Source organism: Protopterus annectens, chromosome 6.part0 (genome assembly GCF_019279795.1).
Source record: "Protopterus annectens isolate FY-2018-M chromosome 6.part0, PAN1.0, whole genome shotgun sequence".
Classification (NCBI taxonomy): Eukaryota; Metazoa; Chordata; order Ceratodontiformes; family Protopteridae; genus Protopterus; species Protopterus annectens.
The window spans coordinates 1,155,655,508-1,155,679,172 of NC_056737.1; the positions used below are offsets into that span (position 1 = coordinate 1,155,655,508).

Genomic DNA, 23,665 nt, shown 5'->3' on the forward strand with positions numbered 1-23,665 from the left:
ATATACAAGAAAAAAAATAATATATATATATATATATATATATATATATATATATATATATTCATACTGTTTTTTGCAACACTGTGAAAAAGCTGTTGGATCTGAGGAATGGAGAAAAGGTGAGACTGTAACAAAAGTACTTCAAGCCACAAAACCGAAAGAAAAGTAAGACTCATTAGATAAACATGGTAATGGGTGACGCAGGGATGCAGTTGTACAGCAGAGTTGTTGCCTTACAGCAAGTGGTTCATCAGTTCAATTCTCATCAGGGATGTCTTCTGTGTGGAGTCTGCATGTCCTCCCTGCATTCGCGTGGGTTTTCTCTGGGTGCTCTGGTTTCCTCCCACATTCTAAGATATGAATTCGGAGTGTTTCTCCCTGGGCCTTCACTGAAAATAAGCTCTGTCTTAGTTGGACTTTCCTTGTAAACCAATGTTAAATAAAAAATAAAATAATGAGGAATTCTAAATGTTGAAAAAGGGGCCAAGAAAAGAAAAAAAAGGAAAATGTAATAAAGATAAGAAATGCATTGAGATATCTGTGTGTGTGTGTATGAATTATGAAATATAGGTTCATAGGTATATATTAGGTAAATGACTACTAGAGTCTTTATAGGCCTAGCTGTGCAATCCAAATGTCTGTGTCCCTTTAGCTGTTGTATGTTAGACATTTCTACTGGAAGTGGGATTTGTTAATTTGAATGTTAATATGGAAAATATAGAGGAAATATGTTAGTTTGGACATAATGGGTCTATCCATCACAGACATGGGGGCCAAACCAGGGGAAAATTTCCAATTTTGCATCTACTGATCTAGATTTATAGGACTGGGGAGGGACTCTGCTTCACATAGATGGGGAGGATATTCCAGATAATGGGGGGGTTTCTCTGAGATACATATCTGTTTCTCCGACATGTACTAATTATGTCCAAGCAAAATTTAAATGCTTAGATCTAGTAGTTCTAATGCTGTCCATTTTACAGATGTGCAAGAGGTCCAACAGGGCAGGATGCAAGGATTCCTTGCATATCAGGCATAGATCACCTCTCAGTAGTCTGTAGAAGACCAAATTTATAGTTAGGGCTTTAAGGTGATCTACATTTTGTTTATATCCCGAATTCTTTTGGTAAGGAACCCTTGCAGATGTTCCAGTTGTTGCAAGTGTTGGATCAGGTACATGCTGAGAGGGGCATTACACTTAGTGATGGGTATGATGAGGGCCAAATATAGTCACATAATGACTTACCTAGACCTAGATGTCATGCCCTTACTTATAGGTTGAGCAACATGGAATGATCGCTTTACTACCTTGACCACATCTTGGTCGAAGGCAAGGTTACTATCTATATGTTTTCCAAAATGCCTGACTACTGATTTAGCTCTTTGTGGTCTTTTATCAATGATGTATCCCTGGATGGCCAACATACCAAAATGTACTATTATGCATTTTTGGCACTGGATTTTAAGCCATGACTTTGGCACCAGTCATTTGTATGTGTTAGACCCTCTTAGGGGGAATGTATGATTGCTCCTAGTTTACAGTCATCTGTAAACTTGTCCAGCCAAAAGCTTTTAACATTGGCCTTGACTTCCAAGAAATAGATGTCAAAGAGTAGCAGGCCCAGCAGAGGGACTCAGCTGGTGACAGCCCTCTTTGTAGAGGTAGTCTCACCAGTCCTAACTTCCTGGGTCCTATCTGTCAGTCAGCTGGCAGTCCAACCTATTAAATAGGGGTTTATGCCTAATTACATGAGGGGTTATTAATAATATTGGAGTATGATGAAGGTTAGCATCCATTAGTTAATTACTGCTGTGTGTACTCCTAACTTTAAAACTGCCCCTGTCCAGAATCCCAATCCTATACCCTTAGGAAAAAAAATTCTGTAACACTATCAGTGCACAAGACACTCAAAACACATACCACACCACAGGTGCACAAAATGAAACCTTTCCCCTTGCCTAGCTATTTCTCTAACTATAACCTGCAAACACCTACACACACACCCCCAAGCACTATTGCTGAAAACTCCATCATTAAAAATCCCAAAATCGCACACCCACACTTACCTTACCTATTCACTCTTCTTTCCTTTCATGTCTTCAGCACCCAAGAAGGAAAACCTTCAATTAAATTCCCAAGCTGTCCTTTCTACTGATGAGTTATACATTTGACAGAGTGAATGACACCCCTAAAGATATATATATATATATATATATATATATATATATATACACACATACATGCGGAGTGTTATTGTTTCAAAGTGGTTTATGTCAATATCTTTTTAGTTGATCACTTTTGGTCAGCTAAGCAGGTGGTTGACAAGTGTGTGAGATCTCACAATTCTCTGATTGGGGAATATGCAGTTTCCCTGATTTTGTTTGATCTTGGAAATAATATATTTAATAAACAGGATGTATGTGTGGTGTAGGGGGCTTGCTCTTGCAAAACACAGTGCTTTTTGTTGTTTGTTTTTCAATTTCTCATATGCTAAGGCTGCCTGTTTTTTTGGCACATGCGTAATAGCACATCAATTTTGGTGGTTTTGACCTTTTTTTTGCAGTAAATGTTTCATTGTGTCGACTAGTTCAGGTAATAATTTTATTTATATATATATATATATATATATATATATATATATATATATATATATATATATATATATATATGAGGTCAGAAATGAAATTAAAAATCAAATGGAAAACAGGTCAATATGTAAAATTAAAAATAAATAAAACGTAGTAAGTAAAATGAAGGATAGAAAATATGTAAATGATCAACCATTAATGCAAATTTTCTAAAGAATAAAGTAGGAAGTATGACAAGATTACAACCATTAAATAATATAAAAATAATATAATGGTGTAACTTTCTTGTGGGATGCTCCACATATTAGAGAAAGAAAAACTATGGGCCCAATTCCAAAAGACTTGCCCTCAGAGTAAGTGACCACTTACAGTGAGATCAGGCTGAAAGCAGTTCTTTTGGAATCTGGCCCGGGAGTAAGCCTGTTCATAGAAAGACCTTACAGAGATGTAAGTCACTTACACTGAGATCAGCTCTTTTGGAATCTGGCCCAGGAGTAAGCCTGTTCATAGAAAGACCTTACAGAGAAGTAAGTCACTTACAAGCAAATTTTGAGAGAAAAATAGCTAAAGACTCAAAAGACAATCATAAGGCCTTCTTTAGCTATGTTAGAAACCTGGGAGGAAACTCCCAGATATGCTCAGAACTAGTTCAAAATGATGTGAAGATTACTGATCCTACAGACATTGCCAACATACTGGCTGACAGGTTCAGTGCAAACTTCTCCCCTCCCCCACAAAAGGAGAGATATCTATACCAAATGGTTGCAGCCCCCTAAACATCTCAAACGCCCAAGTGAGAACTGCCCTCTCCAAAGCAAAAAACACAGCATCCATGGGACCTGATGGTGTCCCAGGCTGTGTGCTCCATGAACTCAACGAGGAATTAAACCCACAGCTAGGACAGCTGTTTAATCATAGTCTCACCTCTGGATACGTACTCCAGGAGTGGCGCACTGCGACTGTGGTCCCACTTCACAAAGGCGGTGCCTCCACAGACCCTGGAAATTACCGGCCCATTAGCTTGACAAGCCTTATCTGCAAAGCCATGGAGAGGATCATAATGGACCTCATAAATAAAGACATAGGGAATTTGCAGACTTTGGATCCAACCCAGTTTGGCTTTGTCAAAGGCAGATCATGCCTTTTAAACTTGGTTGACTTTTTCGAAACAGTCACCAAAGCCACTGATGAGGGAAAGGCAGTTCATACAGCCTACCTCGATCTGGCGAAGGCCTTCGATACAATACCCCACTCGGGTATCATTGAAAAACTCATCAGCTTAAATGTTAACCCATACATCACAAGATGGGTTGCAAACTGGCTGAGTGACAGAACCCACAGGGTCAGAGTTGCTGTCGCCATGTCAGACTCAAAGCCTGTCACAAGTGGTGTCCCACAGGGCTCAGTCCTGGGCCCACTCTTGTTTGGCATCTACTTTTCCGAAGTACAAGCAAACACAGGAGGGTTATGGCTGACAAAGTTTGCAGATGACTGCAAATTGGGCGCCGTAGTTGAAAACACATCTGACACAGATATCCTTCAGAAGGGTCTCACTGAAACGGATGACTGGTGCCAGAGCCATGGCCTAAAGTTAAATGCCAAAAAATGCATAGTCATACCCTTCGGGAAAAACAAGGTTACCCCTAGCTACCATATAGGTGGTAATCCTCTGAGCACAGAAGAAGTTATCAGGGACCTGGGGACCCAGGTTGACAGTAGCCTGTCATTCGACACCCATGTAGCTAAAGTAGTTATGAAGACCTTCTACATTGCCCACCTTATCATGAAGGGATTCACATCTAGATCAAGGGAGGTCATAGTCTCCCTATACTCATCACTCATCAGACCAATGATTGAGTACAATGCCCCATTCGGAATGTATCTGACCCGACACTTGCAGCAGCTGGAGAGGCCACAAAAGTTCCTCACCAAAAGGATAAAGGGTCTCAAAAATCTGTCCTACGCTGCCCGACTGAAAGAACTCCAGCTCTATTCAGTCGCCTACCGCTTGCTCAGAGGTGACCTTTGCCTGACATACAAGGCCATGTCAAACCCAGATTTGATGAATATGCTTCACCTCAAAAAATCTAGATCCGTCAGAGCCACAAGGGTGGGAGACTTAAACCTCGACACGGCTATTAATAGGACGTGCTGGAGGGATAGATTCATCACCCAAAGACTCCCTATGCTGTGGAACAAAATCCCGGTATATGTGAGGCAGAGCACCTCGCTGGCCTTGTTCAAGAGAAATCTTGACCAATGGATGGGAGATCGCAGATATACTCCAGGGATTACCTCAGTGTCACTGCTAGACAGAGGCACAGCAAAATAATGGGTATAGTTCCCCATACTAAAGGGGTGGCGTAAGCCACAAAACTATGGGCTAGGCTTATAAATGCCCTCGGGCAGATAGCCTAGTATGAACCTATGAACCTATGAACCTATGAACTGAGATCAACTCTTTTGGAATCTGGCCTGGGAGTAAGCCTGTTCATAGAAAGACCTTACAGAGAAGTAAGTCACTTACACTGAGATCAACTCTTTTGGAATCTGGCCCGGGAGTAAGCCTGTTCATAGAAAGACCTTACAGAGAAGTAAGTCACTTACACTGAGATCAACTATTTTGGAATCTGGCTCAGTGTGCAGAAAACATTGAGAAGGAAATACCTATGGTTAGTATGTGAGGAGATATGCTCCAGAAGAGGAGTTTTATATGATTTTTTATTTTATTTTAAATTATTAAAGTAACTGTAATACCGTAGTACTTCTCGGCACACTTATGTGTATACATTTTTAGAAAGTAAAGAACAGATTTAGAATATGAACTACATATACACCAGTGAGAGTAATGGCTTGAAAGAATATTTTTGAAAGCCAAAAATCTTTTTTAATTTACAGGAGGCGAAATGTGAGCCGAAGTCTTTAGCTATCAAATGGGAAATGTGATAAAGAAAGAGCAGTAATTAGGCATATTTTAGATTATAGTGTAGGAAGGACATTTTACATATAGTACAAATATGAAACTGGTTGGGTAGCGTTCAAAAGACATGCGTGCGTAAATGGGCGTGCCTTCATTGAAGGTTGGGCGTCGAGCTGGCACCTCGGCGTTTCGTAAAAAATCTACTGCCAATCATTAACGGACCGGAGTTTCACTGTGGCGACCCCTTACCAGGAAAAAGCCGAAAGACAAACAACAACAACAACATGAAACTTAGTGGAAGAAAATTCTTCTTCTAAAATGTGTGGTTTGCCTTCAGCAATTGACTACATTCTTCATAATAATGAAAGGAATAAATATAGGAGAAATGTGTAAACCAGGTTTCCCAGATCATTATGTTAAAACAATATTTTGCATATGGATAAAAAAAATCAGAAAGGCTAATTTTCAAAACTAGAACAGAGATACTAAGAAAGTGAAATAAGAAAAATAATTATGCAGGCATTATCATTTAATATCAAGTTGAAAGAGTGTTTCATATCATGGTCCCATAATAATGAATATAGAGAAGAAAGAATAAAGGACTAGTGCAAAGAAAAGCGCACATAAATAATATGCTGGATTCCAAGAGTCATCAGAAGAAGAAACAGAAAAAATGCCCTGAAAACAAATATAGAGAAAATGATGCACATGGCTTAGAAAACAATCAAAAAAGATAGAAATGGTTTAATCCCTCACGGTGAAAAAAAAAAAAAAAAAACAAGAACAGAGATGCCAGAGTATGACGTAAATATAGAATAACACTGGAAAATAGCAAAAGAGAATGACAATGCTAAACACAGAAGAATAGATTAAAATGAAAGGAGGATATGAACCAGAAAAGCCTCAAGTAGAAACAATGATATTTTAAAGTTAAAAATCAGGAAAGATATTTATCTTGTATCTTTAAACTGTGAAGCTTTTCTCTCCAGGCTTCCTCTGAAAATGGAGTCTGCTCAGTCAAGAGTATCCCATCAACAAATGGAAATAAAATAACAATGAAATAAATAATTATGAAATAAATATTCAATGCTTCATTTCTTGCACCCCCTTTACATCCTTTCTTTCAGATACGATTTATTACTAATATGGGTACTTGCGTATTATCGCAACCAGATTTTTGCGACAATACCGCTTTCTTTGCCGTGGGTAATTTAAACCAGAAATGTATGCAGAATCACACAGGCAATGTTACCTTTAAAAAAAAACTTTGTTTAGGTAGGAATAGCAGTGTAATATTTGAAAAAGTAAGATTTGTTTGAAGCCGTTCCCTAAATCATGTCACTCGTACTACATTTTCAAGTCCTGTTGTGTGTTAGGCACGTTCCAAACAGTAAACCATAGACTGAACAATCCACAAGTATGCTGCCATAAAACATCCACTAAACAGTTCAACAACAGTAAGTAGTATCCACAAGGATAACACCATCTGAATCCAAAAAATTAACCATTATTGTCAACGACTCCAAAGAAATTATTATCGGACTGTCACTTAACAGAACAGCATCATTGTACAAGTACTTTATAAAGTGTGCACATACATATTAAACACTTATTCTCCTTAACTTCAGTTCTATTCAACAGTTTGCAACAATAAATCCAACAATTTACCAAAAAAGATTTGCAGGTCTCTGTGCCTTATTCTCTGAAGAAAGTATTGTACACTTATAAGTAATCCATGTTGCAGAACAGCAGAAGTTCAACCAAACATTTCCCAGGTGTCCATCTTTCATTTTCTGCGGCACGACAGCAGTGTGACCAACTTTACAGTAGGTAGTTTCACTTCTCCTTCTCCACGTTGATTTACCTTACCAAATGTAAGGACAAACTAAGTCATACCCATTGAAAACATCAAATTCCACCTTAACACAACTCCCACTATCCGTTTTTAGGCAAACAAACGTATTACTGCAACTGCGAAAATCTGGTTGCAATAATATGTAAGTACCCTAATATGACTAAGTAATAGATGCTTGCAAGAAGGTACAAGACAAATTAAGAAAACAGAACTGGAATGGAATAAATACAAGAGTAAAGGATAATAATTAAAAATCTTCTGATCTGACGTTTTATATTTCTTTTATTTAGACTATAATACAGTAAGCTTAAACATGATGAATACCTGATGAGTCAGGTTTAAGTGTGGAGCAGCATTTCAAAGTTAGAAGAGATATTTCTGGTGACAGGCTTAGCTCTCAACTGTCCTTGATTTTGTAGAAAATTCTTCTTGTGCCTCCTATTTTTACCCTGTCCCTTATAATATTTTTGATTTTTATTTACATTATGGTCATCAGAGGTCCAGTACTGATCACAGTGTGACCATGTGCTGGCTCAGCCGAGGTTACAAGTTAAATGTACCAATTTCAATAAACAGTGGAGCACAAAGGCTGCATAAACTGGTCACAAAAATGACAGACTATATAGACATTATACTATGCTGAGGTGAACATTTTACAAACAGAAAAATGGAATCATTAGAGTAAAAAGAAAAAAAGTGAGCAGAAGGTTTAACCTTGAAACTGTAGGTAATACAAGGTGTTTAGAGTACAAAACAAGAGATAAGTAATGGTAAAGACATAGATTCCAAGGGGACAGAGGATCTGAGAAAAGTAAACGTTGTAGCAACCAAGGAGAAAGAGAAGCTATGTACATATTTACAAGTAACAGAAATATTGTGGTCACAAGTACTACAAGGCTGTAGATGGGGTGATGTGTGAGAAAATTAACCTAGTCCAGAGTAGTGTTGATTAAGTGAACTGTCCTGTGTTTTGGCATTTGCATTTGTCAAACAGAAACTGTTTGAAATTAGTGTCCTTGACAAGCTTGGTGAGATAGTAAGGAAGGAATTGTCCCAGTTTTGGAGCAAGCACAGATAAACTAATATCAGAACTATGTAGTTTATTTAATGGTGTTTAGAGATTGTAGGTTGGGGTGGTAGTGATTAGTTTCATTCCAAGTAGAGAAGATGCATCTTGGTGAAATAATTTGAATAACTGGGAGCCCAGAAGAAGGCTGGATCTGGTTGTACTTGGAAGCCACATTATCTTGAATAAACTAAGGCAATGATGTACAAGGTGAGGGAAATTTTTGATGAAGCATTATCTTTTATTAGATAAGAGAAGAGGAACTGCCATACAATGATAAACCATATTCGGTTTGTGAGAGCAGGACACCTCTCCCAATGGTTGCCCGAGCCAGTGATGAAAGGAATTGAGATATGTTTGAGACCAGAAATGGAGGTTAGAGCTAAGGCTTTGAATTTGCTCTTGAAAGTTAAGAGATTGATAACATCAGATCCCTGCATATCTGAATGAAGTGGTGCTGGCGTTGATAAGGTTGTTGTGTTTGCCAACAAGATTTAGGGATCTGGAAAATTTCTAAAGCCTTTTCTTAGTACCAAAGATCAGAGCCATGACTTGGGGGAAGTAAAGAGAAGCTTTCTTGAATGAGTCGGTGGTTTAGGTTCAGATAGTCAATTAGTAGTTGGGTTTGGATTACAGTCAGTCATTAATGCCAGTCATTGCAGTTTAATATTTTTTATTCTTTGGAGATTGCATGTTGGTGCAAAATGTGTTGTCATATTAACTTTCTAAGTGAATTATGTTAATAATTTAAAATCCCCATGATTTTATGCTCTTATTCCTTATTATTTTTGGCTGTGTCCCTGATTCTTGAATGATAAAGTTAAGAGCTATGATGAGAAAGGAAGTAACGAAAACAAAAAAAAAAATGGAACAGCAGATGTGATGGTGGTGCTGTTTAAACATGAAAATGTACTGGGATTTCTTGAGTACTGTATAAACAATGGATTAGTACCATCAAAGAAATGCTGTTCTATATAAGTAACATTTAAAAACAATAAGAGTAAATTTCAAGGGAAAGAAATGTGTTATTGATTTTGAAGGAAACAATTTATGCCTTTTAATTTTGGAAGGTATAGAAGGACTATACAGGCATTAATTTTTTATGAGCTAATCATTATGATTTTATTGAACTGTACTGGTTTGATCTGAGGAAGTGCTTATTAGGTACAAAAGTGTGTATCATATATAGATATTATATGTAGGTGTTTCAGAAAAACATATTTGCAGAACTATATGTTAATAATTTAATTCATAACACAATTAAATTACTTTGTGTATTATCTAAAGTTCACAAAGATATAGCTAACCATTAAGACCTGTTTTGCCAGCTTCAGGCACATTATTTGTAAAAAAATAAGCACTTGAATACATTTATGTTGTTTCCACGTGTTATAAGTTTTAAGTTGTTACTACTGATGGGCGAAGATTGAATGCTCAAGCTTCAGTTGCTGAAAGTTCAACCTGTCTATGATCAGACTTTCTGCATTGGAAATATACAGTCTACTAAATACAACTTTAAGCATCTTAACCACACATGTCCTCTCCTCCAAACCAAGCAAGCTGGGCTTCACCACATAGACCATGCTTCTCACTTCTTGGTCCCAAACTGTGGGAAGTTCTCCCTTCTTATCTTAAAGATCACTAATCTTAAATCATTTTCCATTCACAAATAAAACTACATTTCAAGAATCTAGGAAAATGCAACTGATCTCTCCAGTCATATAACTTAACATCTTCATTCCTTTATTCTACCTAAATATGTTGCTCTGACTAACTGTTTTTGATGGTGATTCTTTCAGCATGTCAACTCTTATTTCCACTCTATATATAATAAGTGTATACACTGTCTTTTTTCATCACTCGCTATATCAATTCTTTTATCTTTTGCCTTTATACCCTCAAGCCAATTACAATATTCACTCTGTATACAATATATGTATATACTGAATTTTTTCATTCACTCTGTGTACAACGTCATGTATCTATTGTGTTTTCCCTGAGCTGAGACTGAAATTGATCTACTGGGATCAGTGCACTACCCCAATTAACAAATTCAAAATAAAATAAAATAAAATCATTGTTGATGAGTTCTGTAGGCAGTGATGCCCATTTGGGGGGAATTCTTCCTTCTTTAAGTTGGTGTGATCATGGAGTTGGTGTATATAAGTTCTGGGGTGTGTGGGGACAAAAGTGTTTTTGGCAGTTTTTATTCAAGGAATGTAGTTTGGGGATTCTGATCCTTGGACATGCATGCACCTCACACCCCCTAAACCTATGGGTACCAACACCATGGTCTAATAACAGTGAGGAAAGGAGAAATTCCCCATGAATGTGAACACTTAGCTAAGGTAAGTAGTGATCCTGATGTGTCTAATATTTTAAAATGTGATCTGTGGTATTGGGTTAAAGTAAGAATTACCTACTTAGTTTTCTTTAGAAAAGGGACTTTGAAAATGGTGAAATATGACAGGTATAAAACTACAGAAATATTGAGTTACCAAACTGCATAGAGCTCAATTAAAAAAAAAGAGAATATTTTGATATAATGAACTCTTACGAAACCATCATGACAGCATCTTTTAATAAGCAGTACCATATGTTTGCCACCTGTCTTTCTATGCAGGAAAGTAGCTATTGGCCCACTGCATCCTTTAAAAAAATGACAAAAAGTCCTGAGATATCAGGCCAAAAAATATTTCCTAAAGTCAGTAGCATAGCTAGGGCAGGGCGAGAGAGGCAACTGCCCCAGGCCTAAACTGTTGAGGGGCACAATCAGCCAATCCTGTTCACTCGTTAATGCAATATCAAATTTTAAAAGCCAGTATTGCATGTGCGGTGAAACCTGAGCGCTGTAGTAGCAACTACTTAAAAATTGTAAGAAACAGGTTGCTACAGTTCAAAAGTACAAAAAAAAAAAACTAAAATCTGAGCACTGTAGCAGATAGGGTATATACTATAGCAACTCTTTGCTACATTTGCAGCAAGCATTTTTCCAGACTTTAAAGAGGAGAACTAAAAAAATGAAATATAAGTGCTGTAGTGATCCTTGCAGGCAGGGTTTAAACTGTGGCATCTGTTTGCTGCAGTTTAAAAGAAGAATTTTTTAATAAAAATATGTTAAAGGAGAGTTAGGAATAGGACACAGAAATGGGACCTGAATGGCTGGTACGGGAGACTGAAGTATCACATATCTGTCCACCTGGTTGGGAACATCCTTTTTTTTTTGCTCAAGGGAGAGGTGTAACTGGTGTAACTCTGATAAGCCTATCAGTGGAAAAGCTAAGGGGGTTCATAGGTAGGTACTAGGCTAAGCTGAGGGGGTTCATAGGTAGGTACTAGGCTATCTGCCTGAAGGCATTTATAAGCCTAGCCAAAATGTGTTGGCTTTCGCCGTCCCCTTAGATTAGTTCCATGTGCCTCTGTTCAGCAGAGCCACTGAAGTGATCCCCAGGATAAACTTTCTGTTTCCCATCCACTCATCAAGGTTTCTCTTGAGTGTTAGTGAGGAGCTCTGCCTAATGTAGATTGGAATCTTGTTTCAAAGCATGGGAAGTCTCTGGGACAGGAATCTATCCCTCCAGCACGTCCTATTTATTGTTGTGGTGAGGTTTAGATCCCTAGAGCATGTGGCTCAAGGGGATAAGGTTTTCTTTAGGTGGAACCTGTCCATCAATTCTGGGTTGGACATGGCCTTGTATGTCAAACAAAGATCACCTCTGAGTAGGCAGTATATAACTGAGTACAGCTGGAGTTTCTTCAGTTGAGCTGATTAGGGCATCTGTTTGAGGCCAGTGATCCTCTTGGTGAGGTACTTCTGTTGTCTTTCCAGCTGTTGCAGGTGTCTTGTAAGGTACATCCCGAATGGGGCGTTGTACTCTATGATGGGTCTGATGAGTGAGGAGTAGAGGGGCACAATGACCTCTTTTGATCTGGATGTGAACTCTTTTGGGATTAGGTGGGCCACATAGAAAGATTTTCTAACCACATTGGCAATATGATTATCAAAGGAGAGATTACTATCTACTTGGGTTCCCAGATCCCTTATTAAGTTTTCCGTATTTAGGGGACTACCAGGTATGTGGTAGTTTGTGGGTACTTTGTTTTTTCCAAAGGGGATGACTATGCACTTTTTGGCATTTAGCTTGAGGCCATGATTTTGACACCAGGTATCCGTCTCAGTGAGACCCTTCTGAAGGATGTCTGTATCAACTGGTGAGTCAATTATGGCCCCCAGTTTGCAGTCGTCTGCGAACTTGGTCAGCCATAGTCCTCCTGTGCTTGCCTGTACCTCTGAGAAGTATATACCGAACAGATGGGGTCCCAGGACTGAGCCCTGGGGGACGCCACATGTAACTGGTTTAGAGTCAGACCTAGAGTCTGCAACTCTCACAGTGTGGGTTCTATCCGTGAGTCAATTGGCAACCCATCTCATGACTCAGTTATATAAACCATGGCCTAAAATTGGAAACTCGTTCAATAAACAGAGTAAAATTCCCAGTAGTGGAAAAACTTGATACTTGAATTTACAAAGTAACATTTTTTAGTAGACATGTCACCTACACAAGTACAGGTAGAGAAAAAAAACACTGTCATGATCATGTACTCAAGAACAATATTAGATCACTTTTACAGCTCTACAAGAACCATAGCACATACATGTTATATACAAAGTCAACAAAAAAAAACATCATTTTATAAGTGCAATAATGCTCTCTAGGGCAGGCATTACAGTGGAGCAAAGGACCATCTGTGGTTAGGAAGGCCCTCAAGCTATGTTATCTGGTCTCACAACATTTGTGGGTGTCACCTTATTATCCTGTAACACCTACCCTGTTGAATATTTTTGGTTACATATCCATTATGATCATGGGCACTTTATACCATCACAAAGAAACAATCTAACAAAAAAAAAAATCTAAAGAAACATTTCACAATTCTCTTTTCAGGTGCCTTTAAAACCATTTAAAATTTCTTGACTAAATTGGACCCAGTATTATAGATCTAACAGTAACATTTCCTAAGCAATTTAATTCATAACAAATTATGTTATATTTGTGATTAAAGACTACCTCTACAGAATGAAATCAAGCCTTAACTTCTTAAAATGTATCAAAAATAGCTAATAAAGAATACATAGATGAGACTGTACCTGAGGGCATTCCCAATTGGAGTTTTCCTTTAAGTCATATATTGCCAGCATCGAAACATTTTGTATCCTTTTCACCCACTTAACAGAGATACGTTCATCTGTTACCCATGTCACCCAACTCAAATAATGATCGCTATAAGGAAAAAAGTAATTATGTTAATGCAAGCAAACAATGGTACATAGAAATTTTTAACCCAGACACACAATAAAAAGAAGTTATGCCTTACCATAACGTTCCATCTGTATTGTTGATCCTCGTTCAGTCATTATGTATGGGTATCAGTTCCAACCTCGGAACCGAGCCGTCCATCTTCCAAGCTTGCATCAGCTACAAACTCTCGAGCTAAAACTATTATCCAGAATTCCCCTCTCCCTATTACCTCAGATTGAGTTTGCAAGTTAAAAGAAGGTAGAGGCTACCTCTGGTCAAATGACCTAAAAGAACCGGATGGTGAGATCCACTAGAAGCCACTGGAGGGGGAAGGAGGGAGGGTTGTAATGACTGAACGAGGATCAACAATACAGATGGAACGTTATGGTAAGACATAACTTCTTTATCTGATATTGTTAATCCTCGTTCATTCCTTACGCATGGGACAGAGTCCCCAGCTACCTCTATTCCTGGGAGGCTCTCATGGAAAGACATTCCTGAGCACCATAGAACCAAAGGATGCTCTTCCCCTGGAGGCCAAATCCAATTTGTAATGATTTATGAAGGTATGAGGTGTAGCCCAGGTTGCAGCTGCACAGATGTCATGTAAAGAAGCTCTGGCATGGAAGGCAGCAGAAGTTGCCACCGACCTTGTCGAATGAGCCTTGATGGTAGTCGGCAAAGAAATATTATGTTGTGTATAAATGAAGGTCACAAGGTCTTTCAACCATCTAGCCAATGTGACCTTAGCAACAGCACATCCTAATCTAGGTCCAGAATAGGCCAAAAATAACTGGTCTGATTTACGAGACACCTTAGTCCTATTCAAGTAGAAGCAAATTTGCCTGTGAATATCTAGGGTATTTAGGCAATACTCTCCTCTGTTTAAATGATTGGGGAAGAAAACTGGCAATTCAGTGGGTTGATTAATGGACATTTCAGAGATCACTTTTGGCAGAAAGGAAGGATTAGTTCTCAAAGGCACTCTATCTCTATGAAAAATCAAGTATGGACTCTTGATGCATAAGGCTTGAAGCTCAGAGATACATTTGGCAGAAGTAATGGCAACCAAAAACAAGGTTTTCCATGACAAATATTGGAGGTCGCATGAAGAAGCGGGTTCGAAAGGAGGCAGTGTCAGAGCTTGTAGAACTAATGACAGGTCCCATGGTTGAATAGGTTCTCTAAAAGGGGGCTTCAGATGATTCACACCTTTTATGAAGGTCTTGCTTAATTTGTGCGATATAAGAGAGGAGTCTTGTACACTCTCATGGAAATTAGATATTGCAGCCAAATGAACTCTAATGGTAGAGGTCGATAGACCCAATTGGAATAGATCGGCTAGATACTCTAGTACTATCGACACTGGTGCTGAAAAAGGATATACTTGCTTTTCTTTCAGCCAACAGGTAAATCTTTTCCACTTGCTTAGATAAGTAATTCTAGTGGAAGACTTATGAGATGCAGTAAGAATGTCCTGTACTGGTAAAGAAAGATCATTCTGCCTGGCAATCAAGGGAATTGGAGGAGCCAAGCTGTGAGCTTCTGGCTGTCCACGTTGGGATGAATCAGATTCTGTGGATGGGAGATCAACCTCGGGGTTGGATGGAGGATCCATGATTGATCTAGCAGGTGAGGCCAAAGGAAGGGGAACCAAATCTGATGAGGCCAATATGGTGCTATGAGGATCACCTTGCTCTTCAACTGATGGGCTTTCTTCAGAAACTGGGGAATGAGGGGACGAGGTGGAAAAGCATAAAGAAGACCCAAGGGACAATCATGGACTAGAACATCCCTGGGTGACTGTCCTGGAAGGGGGAATCAGGGCGAAGTAGTTGCTGCATTTGTAGTTGGTTGGGGATGCAAAGAGGTTGCAGCAAGGATGGCCCCAGTGGTGGAAGATCTCCACTGCTATCAAGGGATTCAGGGACCACTCATGAGGTTGTAGAATGCACCCTGAGCCTGTCTGCTATCATGCTGGAACTCCCGTGAATGTGCGTTGCTAGAAGAAAACGGTTGGTAGCCATCGACCATTGCCATATCCTCATGGCCTCTCGACAAAGGGGGTAAGATTTGGTTCTGCCCTGTTTATTGATGTACCAGACCAACGCCATGTTGTCTGATTGTATCGCAATAGTCCCAGATGGCAGCAGGGGATGGAATGCTTGCAACGCCAGAAGCACCGCCCTCAGCTCTAGAACATTTATATGCAGTTGGGCCTCCAATTCGGACCAAGTGCCTTGGACTGTCTGACCCTGACATAGACCCCCCCACCCCATCAGGGAGACTTCCATGGTCACTGTAGCTTTGAGCTGCTGGGAGGAGAAGGGGCGAGACCATTGTGATGGGTTGTGGGTCATCCACCAATTTAAATCCTGCTTGCACCTGTGAGTTACTCGAATCTTGGCTGAAAGAAGATGCTGAAAAGGATACCATTGGGTGAGCAGTAGCCATTGTAGAAGCCTCATGTGAAACCTGGCCAGGGGGACAATGGTGATGGAGGCTGCCATAGAACCCAGCAGCTGTAGGACAGAGTGAGCTGTGGATTTCTCCCTTGAAAGGATTGGGATCAGTTGTTGCTTTATCCTTAGAATTCTGTGCTCTGGAATGGATGCTCTGCAATTCTTTGTATCCAATATGACCCCTATGAATTCTATGGACTGAGATGGGGTGAGATTGGATTTTTGCCAGTTTATGGTTATGCCTTGCCTTTTTGAAATGAGGAGAGAGTATGCCAGGGCTTTTTCCAATAGATGTCTGGTGGGGGTGGAGATGAGCCAGTCGTCTAGGTATGGAAACACCTGGAATCCTTGTAGTCGCAAGTGAGCTGTGACAACAGCCATGCACTTTGTGAACACTCTGGGGGCTGTAGAGAGTCAGAAGGGCAGTACTCTGAACTGGTAGCGACTGGCTCCCACACGGAAGTGCAGACATCTTCTTGATGTCCACTTTTATGTGGTAGTACGCATCCTGAAGATCTATCGAGCACATCCAATCATCTTTTTCCAAACGCGGGAGGATAGACTGTATAGTGACCATCCAGAATTTTTGTACTCTTACAAACTTGTTCAATACACTGAGATCCAAAATTGGTCTCCAGTCCCCGGTTTTCTTTGGCACCAAAAGTATATTGAGTATAATCCAGATCCTATCTGGTCTGTAGGGACTATTTGGATGACTCTTTTTCTTAGCAGCTTTGCTATCTCTAGTGCTGCTTCTTCCCTTTGACTGGGTGGAATGTCGGGTAAGTTTGTTGGGGGGGCAGGACAAAGATCGAAGGGGATATGGTAACCTCTGGTTATTATCCTTTGTACCCAAGAGTCAGTGGTGATGGTTAGCCAGGCAGAAGGATACAAGGAGAAACGACCCCCAACTACCTCCAGTGGAAAGGAGTTGGGCCGCTCTTCAGGAGCGCTGATAGGATTGACCAGGAAAGGAGTCCCTGGAACCCTGGTTACATGGACCCCCTTTGCCCTGAAAAGGGCGTCATCCCTGTGAGTTTCCCCCACTGCCTCTAGGGGAGAACTCAGTCTGTGTGTCACAGAAAGGACCCTGAGACTTTTTGTACCATATCTTCCCACTCTTCTGGTTTCTGGAGAAAGCATATTGAGGGGAAGAATAACGGACACCTATGGCAGAAAGGGTCTTACCATCCTGTTCACATCTGGCCAGTGTGCTTTTAGCTTTGGGTCCAAACAATGAAGAGGCTTCGATGGGAGCATTGAGAAAGGAAGCCTTGAAGGGTTCTGTGCAATTACATAAGCGCATCCAGGCATGCCATCTCCAAACAATGCCTGAACTTGCCACTCTAGCTGCTCCTTCTGATGTGTGAGATATCAGGCGCATGGAGAAGTTTGATATTGATTCAATGGTGGCCAGTTGAGAGGCCACTTTGTCACAGACCTCATCAGACACGGCACCAGCCAAAGTTTCAGAGAGCTCAGATATTAAATCCCTTTGAAGCCTGGTGAAGTGTGCCATATAATTCAGGGACCTGATTGCAAAGGTCGCTGATGCAAAAGTACGCTTCCTTATTCTGTCCAGAGCCTGTGACTCTTTGTTGGGTGGATGGACAGTCTGGCTTTTTTCTTCCACCAGGTCCTTCTTGGTTGTGGCCGCCACCACCAAAGCATCTACAGGAAGACCTTTGGACCAAAGAGGGTCAGTAGCAGGAGGGGACAAAATTTTATCTGGCCTCCGGGGAATGGCCTCAATGGTGTCAGGAGCCTTCTATGCACGCTGCACGATGAGCCGGATGAGTTCGTCGACAGGTGGAGTAACCCAGGAGGTAGGGGTTCGGGCACGAAAGGCCTGCAGGAACACAGACTCTTCAGAGGTCGGGTTAGAGGGCTGCCAGTCACCTCTCTGTGTAAGGATTTTGAGGATATCACCAAAGGATACCTCAGAGGGTGAGCGAGGGGACCCTTCCCCATCATTAAAGTCTGTGTCTTCAGTAAGGGACTCCTCTGTGGAGTCCATGTGCTTCCTCTTTCATGAGCTTTTGCAATGAACTTCCTCAGAGGGAGAAGCTGGGGAAGACAAAGCAAAAGGGGTTTCCTGTGGGAGTACATCCTGAGGCCCTTGTGCCCGGTGTCCGCTAGGAGCGACTTGTGTACATTGTGGTCCAGAGGAGGGCAAGGAGATTGACAGCACAGTATCGCCAGCAGACACCAAAGCCTTCTCCATTAGTTGGAAGGCTGGTCCACCTAAAGAGGGGTGAGTGTCCAGGACAGGGGTCACCCCTCCCCTAAGTGGCTCAGCCTGCCGACTCAGAGTCCCTGGATGGCTGTGAAACACCAAATTACATACACCACAGCTGACATCCTGGGTCGTAGCAAAACCCTCCTGCCATGAAGGCAACTGTGGTTCCTTAGTGAGGTCCATAAAGAGAACTGGTAGAGGGGGAAGATTGTGCTATATCAAGGGGCTTCAAAGGCAATGAAGAAGGAGAATAAGTAGGGGTCTTTGGCAAAGGGTGATCACCTTCCAAGGAAGGATAGATCCTGGTGTGCGGGATACCTCTGGCCAAAAGCACTTGATCCACAAGACGCAACACGTCATGTTCAGAGAGGCTTCTAGTGGATTTCACAGACACGGCTGAGGGGGAGTCAGGTCTATTCCACAGATGGGACAAGCTTGGTGCCCACATCACCAGTCTACATTGAAAACAATGGTGCCGTAAGAGACTGTACTACAGGTGTCTGCACCAAGGAAATCATCGGTGCCAAAGTCATGGTCTGCACCGACAGTAAGGTCGGTGCCGAAGTGGTTGTCAGTGCCGAGGCTGGGACCGAAAAAATCGGTGTCAGTAACTGAGCTGTCGGTTCTGGGTAAGGTATCGGAGCCGATGTAGTTACAGTCTGCGTCGACTGGATAGTCGGTGCCGGTAGAGAGGTCTGAAACGAGGAACCCCTTGGTACTGATATGGTAAAAGGCACGCTAGTCGGCGCTGAGGGTCTAGGCACCGAAAGAGCTGGAGCCGAAAGAGTCAGATCCGAAGTAGAAAGCTTAGCTTTCTTGGGTCTCGGTTGATGGGAGTCCCCAGCCGGGGACGAAGGAAGAGATTTGGCCTTTGAAAGATCATCAGTCTTTTTCTTATGGGATCTATGTGGGATTGAAGCCTATCCTCTGAAAAAGGAGATTTGAGTAGCCCCTTCAGTAACAATTTATTTTTCCTCTCAATCTATGTCCTGTTAGAGAAGTTCTTACAAATTCCACAGGGTGGATCAAGTGATAAATGAGATACACCCAAACAATAGACACACAGAAAATGTGCATCTGAAGTAGGTAATTTATAGCCACAATCTGAACATCTCTTAAATCCTGGACTACCTTTTTTATCCATGATAGAAAAGAAGGAAATTAGAAAGAATACCAGCAATGGTACAAAAAATACCTGAAAGTAATGAAGGAAAGGGGTCTACCAACGATGGTATAGAATACCTCATGGTAAAAAAGATTGAAAAATCTTAAGAAGAGATAGTTGCTAAATGCGATAAGGTAAGAGAAAACAATTTAGAAACTTTTCTGAAAGAAAAGTTGTTTTAGACTAGTGTGACAACAAATTATTGTACTTAGTTCAAGAGAAGTAGCTTGACACGACCGAATGGCGATGCGGCAAACAAAATCTGAGGTAACAGGGAGAGGGGAATTCTGGGTAAGAGTTTTAGCTCGAGAGTTTGTAGCTGACGCGAGCTTGGAAGATGGCCGGTTCGGTTCCTTGGTCGGAACCGATACCCATACGTAAGAAATGAACGAGGATTAACAATATCAGATTGAATAATCCAGACAATAGTTGTAAATTCATACACAGTCAATGCCAGTCATTTTACTAATAGAAAAAAAAGAGTTTTAAGAGAGCTGCTGAAACTAAATATAGATAAATAAACCATTGACTTCTGAAGGCATGACAACTAATGTGCCAGTCTTGATACTTCAAAAATTGAACTGCAATTCGAATAAAATAACATCAAATATCAAAACTTGCCATTATAGCCCTTGAATGTGCATTGTGGTGTCCCCTTCACTACCCAAACATGAGAGCTATGACGCACACACCTCTGTAACCTATGTATATTAATTCCAAGATGGCAATACCTAAGGGTAGGGTGTATACTCCATGATGCCACAATTTCATGATTAATATTCCCCCTTTTTTAACTTAAATTTTTATTATATAAGGATCACAATTACCATCCTCAAACTTTCAAAGCAAGCCCCAAAGAATAGGTCCTGAGAGACATGTTGACAAAGAAAGCATTAAAAAAATGTAATGCCACTGGCTGCTATTTTAAAACACTTTTGAAGATGGCAAGGTACCTAAAGACATAGACAGCATATGTGATTCCCCTTCATAAAAAAGTAGATGAGTACAAAAAATATGTTTGAGCAAAACACAAAGAGAGATGGGTGTGTGTTGAATGGAACTGTAATACATATACGTATGTATCACTAACAAAAATAAGAAATGGGTACATCTCCACACAGGTCATTGCAGTACCCCTCGTATAATGCATGTAGCTTTAGGAATCTCATTACAATAAACTTGTTGCTGTTGTTCAGAAGAATATGACACATTGTTTTGGTTTGGTTTTGAAATTAAAATGAGAGAAAATAAATGTATGCATTTCTTTGAGGAAACTGGTATTGACCCACGCAAACTGTAGCATTTTAATTGAATCAGCAAAGGCAATGAAATAAGGAGTTTCAGAAAAAATCCTGATATGCAAGGAAAATGAGGAACAGCTGTGTTAACAAAACAGGAATTGTCTTTGACAAAAATATGAAGAATGCTGAAACCAAGGGGTAAAATATTTCTTGGAGAATGCTGCTGCAATTAATGTCTGACTGAATGTGCATAACAATTACCCCTTACCAAATTAAGACAAACACTACAGCAGATATACTATTATTATTATTATTATTATTATTATTATTATTACTATTATTATTATTACTATTATTATCATCAAAGTCTGTGTTTTATATGGTTGTCTTCCATTTATGGATGGATACATAAGCTATTTGAACTTAGAAATGGCCTATGTGTGTCAACTCTTCCTATTCATGTGAACAAAGATCTCACATGTACTCTTCCAGTTCAACAGTCTCAGTAGGTCAACGGGTAGCACATGTTAATGCATAAGCATTTGGGTTCTATTCCCACACCAGGTAGTTGGATTAATTTTCCGGTACTGGCATTGCTTTGTAGCATAATGGGGTTGTTGTCCTTTGGATTAGATGTTAAATCAAGTCCTATTGGATTAGATGTTAAATCAAGTCCTAATCTGTCTGAGTTGGTGATAATTCACATGGCTGTAAAAGATTCTACAGCACTTATTGAAAAGATAAGAGAAAGATCTCCAGTGCCCTAGACAAACTTTGCCTATTTAGCATGAATAACATGCTAGTGGGACTAACTTGGTCAACAAAGTGAGAATAAAAATAAAAAACTAACATCACAGAAGTAGATGATAGGACCCAGGCTAGAATTGTTAACTCTGACAGCATAAAAATAAACTAAATCTGGTACAGTGTAAATGTCCAGGTGCAGGGGAAAGCTGAACCTTTCTGGTCACAGTTCTAGTTCAGTAATGTTACCACTGTAACTTCTCAGGCATCTATGAACAGAGTTTTGGCTGGCTGGTGGGAATGTTCCCCTTGCAATTGTTTTGCAAAAACAGACTTAATTTTCAGAACCTTCCAGAAGGAAAAGCGTGTTATATTTCCCGGGCATTGGTAGTACTAACTTCCTAGTAGAATAAACCACATCCTCTATTCCTGGCATTCTTGTAAACAAGAAAGAGCTTAATCAACTCTACTTGTGGCATTTATTTCCTTTTTTCTTTTGATAACCCATCCTCTTTTGGTAGTATACAGTACAATGACTCCTATATGGAGAGGGAAGCTCCAGTTCATCTACCCGGAACCATACCAGCAGCAATGATCTTTTACCCATACAATAGACGTTTGGAGGGGGGGGGTGTCAATAAAGACTATATGGACTTTTTTTTCCATGTAGGCATTGTGGCACACTGATTACACAAAAGTAAACAGGTTTGCAATTCAGTAAGAATAGCTGGGTGGCTCACATGCACATGCCAACACAGAAGTATCCGTAGCATGCATATCACCTATTAAGCAGGTGAATTGCATGTAAATGAGGGAGGTAGAGTGATCCAGCATACAGATAGGCAGTCCTGCAGACCCCATGTTGGTGTCCGTAGTGTACATGGAAAAATTCTGTGTATAGGATTTTAAACAGACAACAGGGGCTGCAAAAGTGTAGTCTGATGGACAGAAATCGCATAGCAGACACAGATAGATGCAAAATTTTCCATGTGCCCAAAACCATATGGGAAATAATTTAAAATATTTTTTTTATGATGTGGGTATGTTTGTGCGCCATGCCACAGTGTGCAAACATGCTTTTATAAGGAAAAAAAAAAAAAAAGAGTGTAAAAACCAAAATTATTAGTATGTGGCAATAATGTATTATAGGACCCTGCATGGAGTATCTACAATGGTGGAATGGTTCTGTTGCTAACGAGGCAGGGCCTGGAACCATGTAGTTTCCAGGTTGTGTGCACAGATCCCTATGCAAATGAAGTGAGATTACTGAATAGCACAAACGGGTATCTGTGTCCGCAGATCCCCTCCGTGTAGGCACAGAACCATATTGATATCCAGAGAAGAGGTAGCTCACATCAAGGGGGGGGGTGTCTGAGGACCTATATAAGCTTAATGGAGCTCAACGGTGCCTGTTTGTGTGGCATGCACTCTGCTGAGTAGAGGGGTGTGTACAGTTTTTGCTAAGTTTTGTTTACTTTCATGGCGCATGTTTCCATGCGTCTGCATGGTGCGCCGCCATGCTGAGTGTGACCTTCCATGGGGGTGTGTGCAGTGACTGCTGAACATTGTTTAACTTCACAGTGCATGTTTGCACAGCGCAGCACAGTGCTGAGTGAGGAAGGCTGTCCAAAAAAAAAATTGGCTGAGAAAGCCAATGGTATATTAATTACTAATGACCCCTGTTTCACTTAAACTAGGGCCATTAACAATTTGTAATGATGTACTTGTCAGGTAGAATGCATCATAGGTAGCCAATCACACAGGCTGCACCTACAACAGAGAACTATAAAGGTTGCATGCATGCTACAATCTGATTTCACCCCCATACTCTGCACCAGTGGAGTACAAACTTGGGATTTTTAACTGAAGGAATGCTAGAGGCTGCTGCAAGTCTGCTAGATGCTGAAGTCAATGCTGCTGCTGGTGCTGCTAACAATAGGCCTAAACTGAGAAGGAGAAGTGTGTTCAGGCCCAAGGTAACCTTCCAGGAGCTACATGAGCTGAAGTTTGTCGAGCGCTACAGGGTGGATAGGGACATACTACAAGAATTCACTGAGCTATGCCGGTCTCAACTCAGTCCCAGA

The 23,665-nt window shown here is 40.5% G+C and overlaps 1 protein-coding gene across 2 annotated transcripts in view; it reads right to left on the reverse strand.

The window, feature by feature from the left end:
• The window catches only part of LOC122804724 (fibroblast activation protein alpha), a 1,600,794-nt gene that overhangs the window by 585,134 nt on the left and 991,995 nt on the right, over positions 1-23,665 (reverse strand). For both annotated transcript variants that reach the window (XM_044074776.1, XM_044074777.1), the window contains one exon: positions 13,580-13,712. In XM_044074776.1, coding sequence (XP_043930711.1) covers positions 13,580-13,712 — 133 coding nt within the window. The remainder of the gene's footprint in view (positions 1-13,579; positions 13,713-23,665) is intronic.